The sequence below is a fragment of the Phoenix dactylifera genome, chromosome 4 (assembly GCF_051530095.1).
Source record: "Phoenix dactylifera cultivar Ajwa chromosome 4, Ajwa_hap1_PhDact_Kaust_v1.1, whole genome shotgun sequence".
In the NCBI taxonomy this organism is placed as follows: domain Eukaryota; kingdom Viridiplantae; phylum Streptophyta; class Magnoliopsida; order Arecales; family Arecaceae; genus Phoenix; species Phoenix dactylifera.
In genome coordinates this window covers 46,418,259-46,433,702 of record NC_143193.1, presented here as the reverse complement: position 1 = coordinate 46,433,702, position 15,444 = coordinate 46,418,259, and the positions used below count along the sequence as shown (strand labels likewise).

Genomic DNA, 15,444 nt, shown 5'->3' with positions numbered 1-15,444 from the left:
AATCTAGATTTTAATTCAGAGTCAATTCAATATTTACAAGGAAAAAAGAGAGAGAGAGAGGATGTTTTCAGGTATTGTTACAATCATAAAAAGCCCAGAAATGTCTGTATAAAAAACCACTAAGATGATTCTGCAAGGAAACATAAAAGACAACTGCTATAATCAGGATTAGAAAGGATGCATGTTTGCTAGACATAGATATCAATGAAGGAAAAGAATTGAAGTATGTATTCATTCTTTTGATTTTAAACGAGTCCTTCCATGATTTAGTTAAAAAGAGCTTGTCAGAGGTTATTTACAGATGAAACATGATGGAGCCCCCTATATAACCTCTTAGCATTCAGATGCTTCTGGTGATTACACTTTGTGATTAATATTTTGCAGAGCATTAAATTGATCCAACATCTAACTGCGATGGGGGGGACAACATAATGCTTGACAACTAGTTGCAGAGTATAAGGTTAAAATTCATTCATTGAAAAATAAATCTGTATAATGAATTTGCAAAGATACTTTTAAACATCATCACCATTTATCACTATGATAAAAACATCATAAACTGGCCAAAGTTCCATTACAGGTGCATCAAAACACAAATTGCTAAAGCTAAATACAGTATCATGTCATAAAAAATGCACTAACAGCATTTCTGATATTATGCCATGGATGACATTTACCATTCTAAAAATTATAGCTTTGGTCTCTATTATGTTTATGTGCAGTGCCATCATTGCAGTACAATGAAAAATCATTCTCCCAAAGAAGTCTGCATTATTCAAGCATAAGTTGTTGGAATAAGGGATTTTGGGACTAGTTTCACAACATAGTAGCCGACAGTGTTTTGAAGTGCAATGATACTGTCGCATATGCATCCACATATATGAATGCCATCCCTTGACTGCATTGTGCCGCCTGCATGCAGTTACCATATGCAGTCATACTGCAAATTGGCCAAAAAGGCAATCCACTCACCACCATGCAGCAGAATATGTGACCTCCTTAGTATTTCTTTTTTTTTTTTGGCGGGGGGGGGGGGGGGGGGGGGGGGGGGGGGGGAGTTCTATCAGTTCCGAATCTTTTTTTGATATTTCTATGTTTAGGTTCAAAGTTTAAACTAGATAATGCATCTTACTACTTTCAAATGATTCAAATAATGAGATGAAGAACATAAAATATTTTCAAATTAAAATACAATCAATTACATACATTTAAAGCACTCTCGGATATCTAAAATCGGGTCGAGTGGCGATACTTCTTGTCGATATCTGGATCATCAATATAATAAGGAGACAGATCAACACATCCCTCTAACCAAGCGGCGTTATAGTCTTATATGCTCAATCCTCGAGGAATGCACGTCGGGTCATAAGAACTCTCGGATCTCTCGCTGAAACTCTGACTCTGAGAGATATCCTATTGTTGATAATATGGCTATGGAGGAGCCCATCCGATTATGCCGGCACCAAAATCCGACCTGTAAGACCCTCCGGGCTGCACAGGGTAGTAGCCACCGGAAGATGACTCCGATGCACCATATCCATAGGCTAGCTAAGGCCGCGGATAATAGGAAGACTCGAAACTTGATACATTTATAGATTCTACTCCACATGCGAGGTCATCTGTAGCTGCATCATGTCCTCCTGAACGACCTCGAGGAACCCGTCTTCGATATGCAATGATACCCGATCGAGATCTATCAGATGGCCTACCGTGGTCCGTATCTTGTGTAGCATGTGTAAACTGGGACTCACCGGTGTATCGAAGACCTACCTCCGGCTGTGTCTCATAAGTAGTACCATACTGTCCTCCACTCCTTTTATGGCTAGCAGATCCATCACCACCAAAACCTTCATCGCTGCTGGTCCAAGTCTCCTCGACACTCTCCATTGGGGCCCTTTCCTTTTCTTTTCTCGTTTGCTAGGATTAACGCCCTCCTGACCGAGTCGACTGGGTACCAGAGCGTCCTCATCTAAGCATCTCTCGATCATCTCTTTAAGAGGTTATGTCGTACCAATCATGTGGTGACTGGCTCTCCTCTGGCCATGTCCTATCAGCTATAGGAGTGCGTGGAATGTTGCGCTCAGCCCATTACTCTAGATTGGCCCTAGCCTCCCTGGCTATCAAGCCGGCTAGTCGTCGAGGTAATCCTGACTCGTCAAGCTCGGGCTCCTGCTGCTGGCCCACAAGCCAACTGAGCATAGGATCATCGTCATCATATGTGAAAGTCCTACAGAAGGGATCTGCATACTTGAGCTCCACTTCCTTCTGAATGCATTTTGGCCTCAACCGCAGATTGTAGTGCACATAAACTAGATCGTTGAGGCGCTTTTGTGTCAAACGATTTCTTTATTTACTGTGGATAAGGGCGAAAGTGGACCAATTGCGCTCACAGCCACTCAAGAAGACCGTTTGGGAGAGGATCCGGATAGCTATCCGTTTAAGATTTTTCACGGATCCGCCAAAATGAATCCACCATTCAGCTGCAAAAATATTAAAGATAATTACATATATGATGGCCTCATAGTTGAAGATAATTTAGCTGCAAAAATGTCTTGCAAATTTGTAGTGTACCTAGATTCATAGTTGTCTTGCTCACGACAGTTGGTCGTCCAAAGCTGTAGCTGCCCTCCCTAAATAATTTGGTCTATGAAAAAGAAACGTGTTGTACAATGTTAATAATAGAAGATTCGATATACTTACACATGCTACTAAATCATAGTTACTTCTTCTATACATGACACGGCGACTTCTGGATCAGGCTCCAACTTGTAAATAACATTACGTAGAGCATCCAGAAGTTCATCATCCATACCAATTCCACTCTCGTACTGAAACCGAGGATTCAGATAGTATGCTGCACATAGGCGACACCGTCTTAGTATACTTAAACAAATATGTCTATCAGTATAATTATCAATGTTATCGCTTACCTGCGAGATACAATTTTCTACCCATTTAGGCTCCCCACCGCCGCTCAATGATGTCTATGTACTCGTGGGCAGGAGCTAGATCTGCCTCCATGATCTGAATCTTTGCCTTCTCCATCATGTGATACAGAAAGCCCATCTGGGGGTACCTCTCGCTATCCACAGCCCGCAGCACTTGGTATAATGGTTTGATAGCCTTGACTATCGCATTGGCCCGCTGCAAGAATGACTGCCTCGTCATCAAGTCTTCCATCCTGCTTTCTTCAGTGCCGAACTGGGCATATCTACTTTTCTGCCACTCGAAATTGACAAACATCTGACGTAGGGCTCCTTTCTTCTCGATAAGGCTATCAAGTGCAATATAGTTCGTAGCAAATCGTGGGACTTCTGGTCTAAAATCTCTCCTAAAAAAATATATAGGGAAAAAAAATCTTACCTTATTTAGCTTTTGCTGGATTTTTCTTGAAGAAAAACGATGCTTTCTGACCCTCCTCAATTTTGTTCACGCCTTTGTCTTTGCCTTTCTCTTCCTTTCCTCCTTCTTTGTCTCTGTCTTTGCTTTCAGCTTCTTTCTGGCCCTGCTTGATGCATCGTTCGGCTTTTATAGCCGAACCCACGCATTGTGGCAACCACAGTGCGTGGCACTTTCGGCCACGTTGGGCGCTGTGGCACTTGGAAAGCGCCACAGCGCGTGCCACTTTCGAAAGCGCCACAGCACGTGGCACTTTCGGCCAGTTAATGGCGTTGTGGCACTTTCAAAAGTGCCACAGCGCCTGGCACTTTCAAACCACGCTTGGCGCTGTGGCACTTTCCACAGTGTGGGGACTTAGCGCGTGGCTAAAGCCACGCGCTGTCTCGCGTGAACTCACCCCGAACCGATGCGTACCAGTCCGGTACGGCCATGGTCTGTCGTACCGGTCCGTACCGGCCGGTACGGGCTGGTACGTACCGGTCCGGCCTGGAATTGGTACCGGATTAGCGTGGAATCCGGTACCGGTAGTTTATTGTTGGAGGACCGGTACGAAACCGGTTCGGACCGGTATAGGCCCGGTACGGGACCGGTTCGTACCGGTATAGGCCCGGTAAGGGACCGGTTCGTACCGGTCCGGGCCGCCGCCAGTACGCCAACCGGTACCGGTACAGCGGACCTTGGGTACGGCTATGAAAATCGATTCCGACCCAACCGACCCAATCGGTTCATGGGCTGTACCGGTGCGAACCGACACCGGTACATACCCGTACCGGTGCGAACCGACACCGGTACATACCCGTACCGGTGCGAACCGTGCAAACCTAGTGGTACACACCGATTCGGGGTGAGTTCATGCAAGACAACGCGTGACTAAAGCCACGCGTTAAGTCCCCACGCTGTGGCATTTTTGAAAATGCCACAGCGCCAAGCGTGGTTTGAAAGTGCCACGCGTTGTGGCACTTCTGAAAGTGCCACAGCGCCATTAACTGGCCGAAAGCGGCATGCGCTATGGCACTTCGAAAGCGGCACGCGCCGTGGCACTTCCGGAAGCGGCACGCGCCGTGGCACTTCCGGAAGCGGCACGCGCCGTGGCACTTCCGGAAGCGGCACGCGCCGTGGCACTTTCGAAAGTGCCACGACGCCCAGCATCGCCGAAAGTGCCACGCACTGTGGCTACCACAATGCAGCGCCCAGCGTGGCCGAAAGTGCCACGCGCTGTGGCTACCACAATGCGTGGGTTCAGCTATAAAAGCCGAACGATGCATTAGGCAGGGGCTGAAAGAAACTGAAAGCTAGGTAAAGACAAAAGAGGAGGAAAGGAAGAGAGGCAAAGACAAAAGCGTGAAAAAAATTGAGGATCAGAAAGCATCGTTTTTCTTCAAGAAAGATCCAGCAAAAGCTAAATAAGGTAAGATTTCTTTCCCTATATTCTTTTTTAAAGAAGAGATTCGGAGACCAGGGGTCACATGATTTGCTACGAACTACATTGCACTTGATAGCCTTATCGAGAAGAAAGGAGCCCTACGTTAGATGTTTATCAGTCCTGAGTGGCAGAAAAGTAGATATGCCCAGGTCGGCACTAAAGGAAGCAGGATGGAAGACTTAGTGATGAGGCAGTCATTCTTGCAGCGGGCCAATGCGATAGTCAAGGCTATCAAACCATTATATCAAGTGCTGCGGGCCGTGGATAGCGAAAGGTACCTCCAGATGGACTTTCTGTATCACATGATGGAGAAGGCAAAGGCTTAGATCATGAAGGCAGATCTAGCCCATGCCCACAAGTACATCGATATCATTGAGCGGTGGTGGAGAGCCCAAATGGGTAGAAAATTACATCTAGCAGATAAGCAATAACATTGATAATTATACTAATGGATATATTTGTATAATTATACTAAGACGGTGTCATCTATGTGCAGCATACTATCTGAATCCCCGGTTCCAGTACGAGAATGGAATTGGTATGGATGATGAACTTCTGGATGCTCTGCATAATGTTATTTACAAGATGGAGCTTGATCCAGAAGTCGCCGCGTCATGTATAGAAGAGGTAACTATGATTTAGTAGCATGTGTAAGTATATCGAATCTTCTATTATTAACATAGTATACCACGCTTCTTTTTCACAGACCAAATTATTTAGAGACGGCAGCTACAGCTTTGGATAGCAATCAGCTGTCGTGAGCAAGACAACTATGAATCCAGGTATAATACAAATCTGCAAGACATTTTTGCAGCTGAATTATCTTCAACTATGAGGCCATCATATATGTAATTATCTTTCAATATTTTTGCAGCTGAATGGTGGATTCATTTTGGCGGATCCACGAAAAATCTTAAGCGGATAGCTATCCGCATCCTCTCCCAAACGGTCTTCTCGAGTGGCTGTGAGCGCAACTGGTCTACCTTCGCCCTCATCCATAGCAAACAGAGAAACCGTTTGACATAAAAGCGCCTCAACGACCTAATTTATGTGCACCACAATCTGCGGTTGAGGCTCAAATGCATTCAGGAGGAAGTGGAGCTCAAGTATGCAGATCTCATCTATACGACTTTCACAGATGATAATGATCCTATGCTCGGCTGGCTTGTGAGCCAACAGCAGGAGCCCGAGCTTGACTAGCCAGGATCACCTCGACGACCAGCCGACTTTATAGCCAGCAAGACTAGGGTCGATCCAGAGCAATGGATTGAGCGCAACATTCTACGCAGTCCTATAGCTGATAGGACGTGGCTAAAAAGAAAGCCAGTCACCACATGACTGGTACGACACACCCTCTCAGGGAGATGATCGAGAGATGCTCAGACGAGGATGCTCTAGTACCCAGTCAACTCGGTCAGGAGGGCGTCAATCCCAGCAAACGAGAAAAGAAAAGAAAAGAGCCCCAATGGAGAGTGTCGAGGAGACCTGGACCAGCAGCGATGAAGGTTCTGGTGGTGATGGATTTGCTAGCCATAGAGAAAGTGGAAGACAGTATAGTACTACTTATGAGACACAGCCGGAGGCAGATCTTCGATACACCAGTAAGTCCCAATTTACGCATGCTACACAAGATACGAACCACGGTAGGTCGTCTGATAGACCTCGGTCGGATTCCATTGCATATCGAAGACGGATTCCTCAAGGTCGTTCAGGAGGACAGGATGCAGCTGCGATGACCTCGCATGTAGAGTAGGATCCATAAATATATCAAGTTCTGAATCTTCCTATTATCCGCAGCCTTAGCCAGCTTATGGATATGGTGCATCGAAGTCATCTTCCGATAGCTACTACCCTGCGCAGCCCGGAGGGTCTTATGGGTCGGATTTGGTGCCGGCATATCGGATGGGCCCCTCCACAGCCATTATCAACAACAGTACACCTCTCAGAGCCAGAACTTTAATGAAAGATCCGAGAGTTCTTATGACCCGACGCGCATTCCTCAAGGATTGAGCATACAAGACTACAATGCCGCTTGGTAGAGGGATGGGTTGATCTGCCTCCTTATTATGCTGATGATCCAGATATCGACGAGACGCATCGCCACTCGACCCGATTTTAGATATTCGAGAGTACTTTAAATGTATGTAATTGATTGTATCTTAATTTGAAGATATTTTATGTTCTTCATCTCATTATTTGAATCATTTGGAAGTAATAAGATACATCATCTAGTTTAAACCTTATACATAAACATAGAAACATCAAAAAAAGATCCAAAAATGAGAGAACTCTTCAAAAAAAAAACGACGACAGGGTCGAAACTCGGCTGAACCAGCCCCATCGGTTCGGTACCGATTCGGCTCGGTTCGGTACCGATGCCCACCGGTACGTCGGTATGGTCGGTACCGCGTATCTTGTCCAGACTAATCATTTATGCTGCATAGGGCAGAAAAAAATCACAATTTTGAAACTACATGAGACTTCTAGGAACTCCTCCTTTACTAAGGTTGACAACAAAAATAGCCTTAACAATGTAGAATCTGCAGATGACCACTTCAGCACTAATATACAAAATAATGATCTGTAAGATCTGATTAAGAACAAGGTTAGCATACTAATATATCAGCATGCAATAATAGTCAAAATAGGGTACAGCACACCAAAGAATTTAGTACTAGCCGCTCGACTATCACAATTAATAGATAACACAACTCGAATATCAGAGCAGTCACATACTCTCACATGGAATACAGGTCATGCACTCTATGCAGCAGCCAATTGGCGTTAGTTATGAATACGTGGATTTTAAGATGAGTGATGAATTTGTATGAAAATATTAACACAAATCTGAAAGAACATGCATACCGCACCATTGTTTTCTCATTGCACAATGGAACCAAACCCCCTCCTATCAAACACCACATGCATTGTTACATGCTGATTCATGATAAGATAAAAGGCAGGGTACGTGTGATATCAAAAACTGAAGCCAACAATACGTTTCAAAAACTCTATACAACCAAATAACATCCAACAGATTCTGGATAAACAAACCTCTCCAGCATGCGCCACAAAAATGATGGCCACAAGCAGCAGCACTCATGTTATTACGGGGATAGTTTTCAAAACAAATGCCACAAGTCAGCTGCCACAAAAGTAAACAGTCCATAAGAAGCAACAAAAATGAATTAAATAATAAACAGAGTTTATGCAACACTAAAAATATCCTGTCTCAGATATATACATTGAATTGTCTCATAGGTAAAAGCTTAGATAATCAATGAATCTGACTTACTTCCCTAGCATTCAGCATTTCCACCGGATTCTCCAACAAGCCAATGGCCTTCCGAACATTTTCTTCATCTGCAAACCATTCATCATGCACCTTACTGACACTCCTGTATACTCAAGAAACAAGTATTTCAGACTAAAGAATTAAAGTTGAATATTAAAAATAAATGCATTCTCATGCAAAGATGAAAGATAGTAGACATCATAACAATAGATGATGTGTCTTATAAGATTACATAAACCTCCAATTATCAAACAGAAAAGTTACAAACAAATGTATAGCATTTTGCATTCACAACTTTGTATTATTTCCCATGATACATGGACCCCTTTGTTTTCGTGTAATTAACCGCACCCAACATTTAGATATGGCTATGGTTTGATGCTTCAATGCAGCTCTGTAAGAAGAAAACCTTACATATTGGAAGGATTCAGCAGTTAAAATACACCCTGGACTGAATGCTTACCTGAGTTCATGTAATATAGGTTACTTTAACTTGTTTATGGGATGCACAATCTCACTATTGTAACAGCATTTTTACTAAGCCTATTTTGTCAGCATTCCTTTCACCAAAACCAGTATAGAAGTTTTTTATTGTTATTATAGAAAATCTTGGATGATTTTTTATATTCATTAAAAAAGAAGACAAATTCTAGTCATATACATAATATAGTGATCTAAAGCAGCATAAGACATTCCAAAAATTACATCATTAGCCACACTAATTGAGAAAGCACATCCAATAAAAAGAGGTGCAACAACTGTCTTCTGTTTGGAAATACACTATTACAAAAAGTATATCATTAGACATACTAGTTGAGAAAGCACATCTGATAAAAAAAGAAGGTGCAACAACTATCTTCAGTTTGGTAACACACAATATGTTAAAAAGGAAAAAAGAAATAAGTGGACTCTAGTGATGCATATGCAGACATACATATATGCATATTTATAATCATATAGATTAAATTAAATTAAACTGGAGATAGCTTATCCAACCTACAGCTGAAAAACTATTTGCATGTCTCTCACAATCTCATCATTATTATCTCCTATAGAGTTTTGACATCAAACTATTATCTCCTCATCCTAAAAAAGCTTATACATGATACAGAAGGCATCTCAATTTCTTCCTAAAGGTTTCACACCCTCCCACTTGGATAAATGATATGTTGATCATGATCTTGAATATACCATTGCATGGATAACCAGACAGGCTGTTCCATCTCTATCCTACTTCAACTATGTGTACCCCAAAATTTAGCCACAGTGCTTGCTACAACACATGGCACAGAATGCGGGCTGAGCCAGACAGCATCTAATGTGCTACAGCACATGCAAAGAGGGATTTTTTTTTGTTTTAGGCGACTTTGTTTTTTTTTTTATATATAGGGGACAGGGGTTATCATGCATGTTAAATGAATATAGTGGTATCTGAAACAAATAAAGCTAAAGACCATCAGAACATAGACTTCAGACATTCCAACTCCTAAATATCCAAAAAAAAGGTGATGTGGCAACCGATCACATAGTGAAGCAACACAAGTATTCACTTCACAGGCAATGGAAGGACTTCCATTGAAGAACTTTAGTTAACTGAGCATGCCTTTCCATTCCTATTGGAGGGAATTCTGTGCAAGGATTATGGCACAAGCAGGCACGTCAATAGATTCGGCCGAACCATACAGAGTGGAGGTTAGAACCACCCTTCAGACTACAACATTTGAATTACTCTACCATATCCCAGGGGAGCGAAGGTCAACCTCTTTTGCACACATCATCATTATGCATATGAAGCAACCCCTTTGTGGAGGCCTGACCTGCTGTGCAGTTCATCTTTCAAATTGCTTCCCTTCAAAGCATTCCATGCACAATGGAGGCTTATCCCTGTGTCATTTGTTCCAATATACATATATACATGCATACAAACATACATATATATTGCACTTCCACTTGGGCTCGTCCGCTTTTTATCCTTGTGTTCCCTTATGACTATCCCACTTGTGCTAGAAATCGTCAAGTGCTCTACACTGAGGCAATAGAACCCACATCACCTGGTCAACTGAGAAACAAGTCAACAAACATCACCCTCAAGTCAATTATATGATTGCCAGATTATAATATTTTTATAACAATATTTTTAAGGGACTTGGTTCATAGACAAGTCATTTTGCATCAATACCAGTACAGATTATATATATTGTCCACAATCCAAGTCCACTCCTCCGCCAAGATGTTGACATGATCCATCCTCAATGTGACACAATCCCCACAAATGGCCTCCTGTATAATGATGCAGTGGTCATCTATCCTTCATGCCTTTCCTCGAATCATGTATACCTCATCCTGGAGTCCCACTGAGTGAACGCAACAGCAAGATTGGTGAAATGGTCTTTGGGGTGGAAGCCAAGGGAATCGGTGGTGGAGACAGTGACGAGGTCAGAGGAGGCAGCAGAAGAGGTGGAAGTGGGGAGGAGGAGGGAAATTTGAAAAAGCTGGTAAGGAGGAGGGTGGCGGATGCGAGCATCCCAGCAAGGTAGTTGACAAGATTCAAGGGAAGCATAAGGCAGAAAGGAAAAGGGAAGAGAGAAAAGCTATTCTTTCTTTCAAAGGGATCAAGAGAGAGTAGACTCACAAAGTCTCCACTTTTTCCAAGAGAAGAAGATGATACCAAAAGAATGGACATTTAGAATTTTGGGACCAGCAGTGTCGGATAAATTCAGCATTGGCAAGTGCTACTAACACATGTTCCCACTCGGTGAACTATAGTGTAAGCCTTGGGTCCCACGAGGATCGTGAGTCCATATTTGCCCCCACCAACATGCCAGTTCAGTTCCACGACCATGATGCAATTGTGGCATGTGATCACCCTCCCATCCAAGAATCCCTTCCTATGCTCACCTTGTTGCTCCCTGCCAAGTAGGAGATGATACTAATGCTACTCTAGTCTGCCACTATGAGAGAAAAAAAATATATAGTCTGGATCTTTGACCAAAAGCGAAGGGTGAAGGAAGAAGGGAGAAGGGAGAGCTGCCCCATAGTGTAAGAGACAGCAACCACTCACAGCAAACTAACTATCCAAGAGGAAGCAACTGCGCCTCCAATTGCCACTCTCCAAAATCCTACATACCACGACCATTCATCAAGTAGACTATAGACCAGCAAGATCTGAAGGTGAGTGTCACAGTGTTGAACACAATTTATTTTACATTCTTACTAGATAAAAGAAGACAGTTATGTGTAGTCTCTCAATGAAATTAGGTCTTGAACTCAGAGCTCTCCTGCTCTCTTGATCGTGATTGAAATTGGTGGTTGAGGCACGCCATTGTTCTGCATCTAAAAGACTATATTTGAATTGGAAGGCTCAAATCATTTAGGTCAAGTTAGGCAGTATGAAAAGACACTATTGGCACTCTTTTATTTCCTTTTTCCTTTAAAAAAATTAACTAATTAGATTTAAAGAGGTGAATGGAATGCATTGGCTCGATTACAACTTCATAGATTTTTAATGAAAATATATTATAAATTTAAAGAGATAATAGTAAAATGAGGTCAATTTTTTTCAACTTGATTCTTATATGTTCTTATTTTATAACAATTTTACAATTTTACAATTTCCTCTTTTCGCACATTTGACAAGATATGAAAGTGTTTCAACCTAAAAATAGTCCACTTGAATCCAAAATTTAGACTGAAATGTCCCCCCATAAAAGTTGGACAACCAAACAAAGAAAATGAATATTTTCACAATATTAACCATGTTTTATTGCTATCCTATATGAGCATACAAAGAAAGTGTCCACCACAAGCACCTAAGAGAATCTTGCATAACTGAAAGAGTTTATATCAGAAACCTCAGTAAAAATATACAAAAAGATATTCCACTTCTACAAACTGAACTCTCTTACCAGTTATAATAGCGCAAAAGAATGAATGCTGCAGATCTTGATATTGAAAGTACAGTAGACACCCTATTTATGTCTTCCTCTTGATGCTGTCGTATACCAGCTTCGCTCAAAATAGTATAATTTTGCTGAAATTATAAATCAGCAAGGTGATAATTAAACAAACTAGAAAACGATAGCACATGTAAAAGAACCATACATGGAACATATAGCATAAATTACAGCATATTCTCAGTAAATTTATCATGCTCAAAAAACTTTTATTTGCTTAAGTAAACACCTTTCAAGAAAAGTTACAATTACTTGCATACTTTTATTTGTACATGTGCAAAATGAAGAAATACACTCAAATAAATATAATTAGATGTGATTTTGAATAAGAAATAGGTAACCAAATGCAACAATAACAAATCTTTGTCGCTCAGTTCTATCTTCACTGCCTTAGCAGACCTGAGAATCATTCTAGATTTATCTCCTATTCATATATGCTTCAAGAATTTCTAAGGACCATGCCATAATTACTATTTCCAAGGACCTGTGTCATAACCATGACCATCCAACCTTGTCCAAAGTATTTGGAGTCAAATTTATGGATCCAAATAAATATAATAAGATATGATTTTGAATGAGCAATCAGTAACCAAATGTGAACATACAAATCTTTGTTGCTAAGTTCTTTCTTGACAGCCTCATATCACGGACTCACAACCCAAAAGCTTAAGTTGTCGGACGAGGACCGGCCCAAGCTAATAAACCAATATGGTACAATTTTTATTAGTCAATGTGGGACTACGACAATCACCCCACTCAACCTCATAACGCCCTCATCACGGTTGGCTCCTACTCGAGAGAGGGGGAGCCCACCTATGGCCCGAGTCCTCCTCAACCTTGGTATCCCCCAATGAGAAGCCCATATAACTAATAAAGATTATGACGCGCAATGGACCTGGCTTTGATACCACCTGTCATGGGCTCACAGCCCAAAAGCTTAAGTTGTTGGGAGAAGGACTGACTCGGGCTAGTAAACCTGTGTAGCGCCCCATTTATTAGTCAATGTGGAACTATGACCTCAGCAACCCTAAGAAATCATGCCTTCTAAAACATTTTTCAAAACCCAAAGTTTGACATGTTCCCACAAATTAGTGCATCAAGCATGGTTCATTTGTGCAGAATAAGAAACAGTGGGTTAATCTTTGAAATTTTCATTGTAAATGTAGTGAACGTGAAATACTCAATACAAATATAAATGGTGGAGAGATCAAGAAGATGTCGCAAGATCATTTATCTGATAGGTTGGTCAAGCATGAGCTAGTTCATAGATCTTTGGGCTTTGATTGCCAAGGAATTGAGACTTTACAAATCAAAACCAAGGATTGATACTCCATTGCTATCATTTCATATGTATATGGTTGCAATTGTTTAGGTTCCTGGTGCGCCTATGGTGTAGGCAGGTTTTTAGCTAGTGTCTATCATCTTAGAAGAATACAATATGATGTAGAACAAAAATGTCTTTGTACATGATAAAAAAATTATCCCATAGAGAACTATATACTTTTTGGGTTTAAACCAATGAACAAAAAAAAAATACAACTTGAGCAATGAATTAATAAGTTGAATAAAAGGTCTAGAAAAAAGGGGGGGAAAAGGATTTCTTGCTCTAGATATACTCAAAAAAAGGACCAGATTGCTTGCCAAGATTCCTATTTCAGACCATCTTTGGCCTTGTCTATATAGCATTTGGACTAGCCATTCAACACTTCATTAATTTTTGCATGCTGAATGTCTGAATCAAATTATTTAAAAACACGATTATCAAATTACATGTTAGTAGCAACTAAAACACACTGTGATATTTTACCTTAAAAGCTAGTAACATACTTCAATTCCTATCATCCTCTAGAACCAGCCCTTCTTTGTTCACATGACTGTAACCACTCTAACTTTGTGCTGTTATACCACAAATGTAATATCTGCTACTGATGTAACTATCATAAGATATTAAGAAAGTCCAGTCTAAGATAGCAAGGCTAGATAGAGTCAAATGCTAGAGCCATTGAACCAAAACATGCACTATGCTGATATGCTCGAATCCTTCTTCAGACAAACCAAAGGTCATCAGTCGATGCACTTGCAAAGTAAGATGCTAAGCAACAATTTATGAAATCCTATGCACAAAGCTAAAGCAAACATTTAAAGCTGCTCAGGTGACTAAAATCCCATTCACCATTCGACATACTATGCATGGCATCAGCAAGGTGAGAGAAAAGATACAGAAAATATAAATAAGCTAGAAATATAACAGGAAGGAAACAAAATCCATGTGACATTTATTATGCTCGTCTTCCATATCAGAGCATTAGCAGCTACCACTCAGAAACAAGCAAATATGAAAGCAGATGTGATTTTGAAAAGCAGGATACCATTCGAAAGGCTTGAAGAGCATGCCCTGACTGTAAATTTTATCCACCGGGTCCACAACATGAAAACATTACCCATGAAGAGGGGCAAGAAACCAACTTATTGATGAAAAAGAAATATGTGGAAAAAGGATTGCCTGCTTTTATTAACATGACAATGCAATGTGAGGTGCCAAACCATCAAAATCTTAAATTTATCAGTCTAAGACAATTTACGAAGCAAGACATTGAGACAGAAACAATCACGCCGTAGTTCCAACACAAATTAGCACAAACTTCTCTTTTATTCAAGATATCACCTACTGCTAGCTCATCCATCAATAAGTATCTCAGATCCAGCTCTAACATCGATACCACCAAACCTAAACGACACTGAAGCGAAGCAAGCAAGCACGCGCGATCAGAAGAAAAAAGCCAACTGTTTCCTATCCCTTCACCTGCTGGCGATGGGAGATGATGTCCTCGGAGCCGTCCGACTCATTATCGACAAAATCGTAGTCGGCGTCGCCATCGTCGCTGCCCATCGCGGTCTCCCCGCTGTAGAAATCGTCGTCCAGGGACTCCAAATCATTCGCATCATGCATGTCGTCCTCCGAGTCCATCTTTCCCCGCCGGCCCCCGATCCCCAGCCCCAGGCGCCCAAGAAACCCTAGAATTCCGCCGGAACGGGCGATTAGGGCTCGAATCGGGGCGGGAATGAGGAGGATCCGACCGATGGAGACAGGGAGGAGATCGGATTTGGGGAAGAGAATGCTGGGAGATTCTAGGGTTTGGGTCTTGGAATTTTACTGGAAAGGAGGAATCTTGCGGGCTTCTTACATAAAAAAATAGGAAGGGAAACGGAAGGTAAACGGTAACCAGATGCTATTTTTATGCGACAGAGATTTTTGGCAAGCGACCCGATAAACTCACTCCACCTTTTCCTGACATGCGCGCTGCTATTCCGACACGATTTTAATTAGCTTAAATTATGCATGGATCATCATACAGATAAATCTTAACCGTTTT

At 41.7% G+C, this 15,444-nt stretch overlaps 1 protein-coding gene and 1 pseudogene across 2 annotated transcripts in view; both read right to left on the bottom strand.

Annotated features, from left to right (window-relative positions):
• Window positions 1-15,373, bottom strand: part of LOC103724095 (putative E3 ubiquitin-protein ligase ARI8) — a 29,030-nt gene extending 13,657 nt beyond the window's left edge. Inside the window, exons 1-4 of one of the 2 annotated variants that reach the window (XR_015977255.2) lie at window positions 14,874-15,281; window positions 12,023-12,147; window positions 8,118-8,220; window positions 7,877-7,967 (exon numbers count right to left, since the gene is read on the bottom strand). Coding sequence is in view for 1 of the 2 variants with exons in the window: in XM_088720122.2 (XP_088576248.2) it covers window positions 7,877-7,967; window positions 8,118-8,220; window positions 12,023-12,147; window positions 14,874-15,038 (484 nt within the window). In the remaining variant the exon portion in view is untranslated. Of the gene's footprint in view, window positions 1-7,876; window positions 7,968-8,117; window positions 8,221-12,022; window positions 12,148-14,873 lie in introns of both variants that reach the window. The other variant, XM_088720122.2, reaches the window with a different exon arrangement.
• On the bottom strand, window positions 1,963-3,348 carry LOC149767816 (uncharacterized; annotated as a pseudogene).
• Window positions 15,374-15,444: the final 71 nt, after the last annotated feature.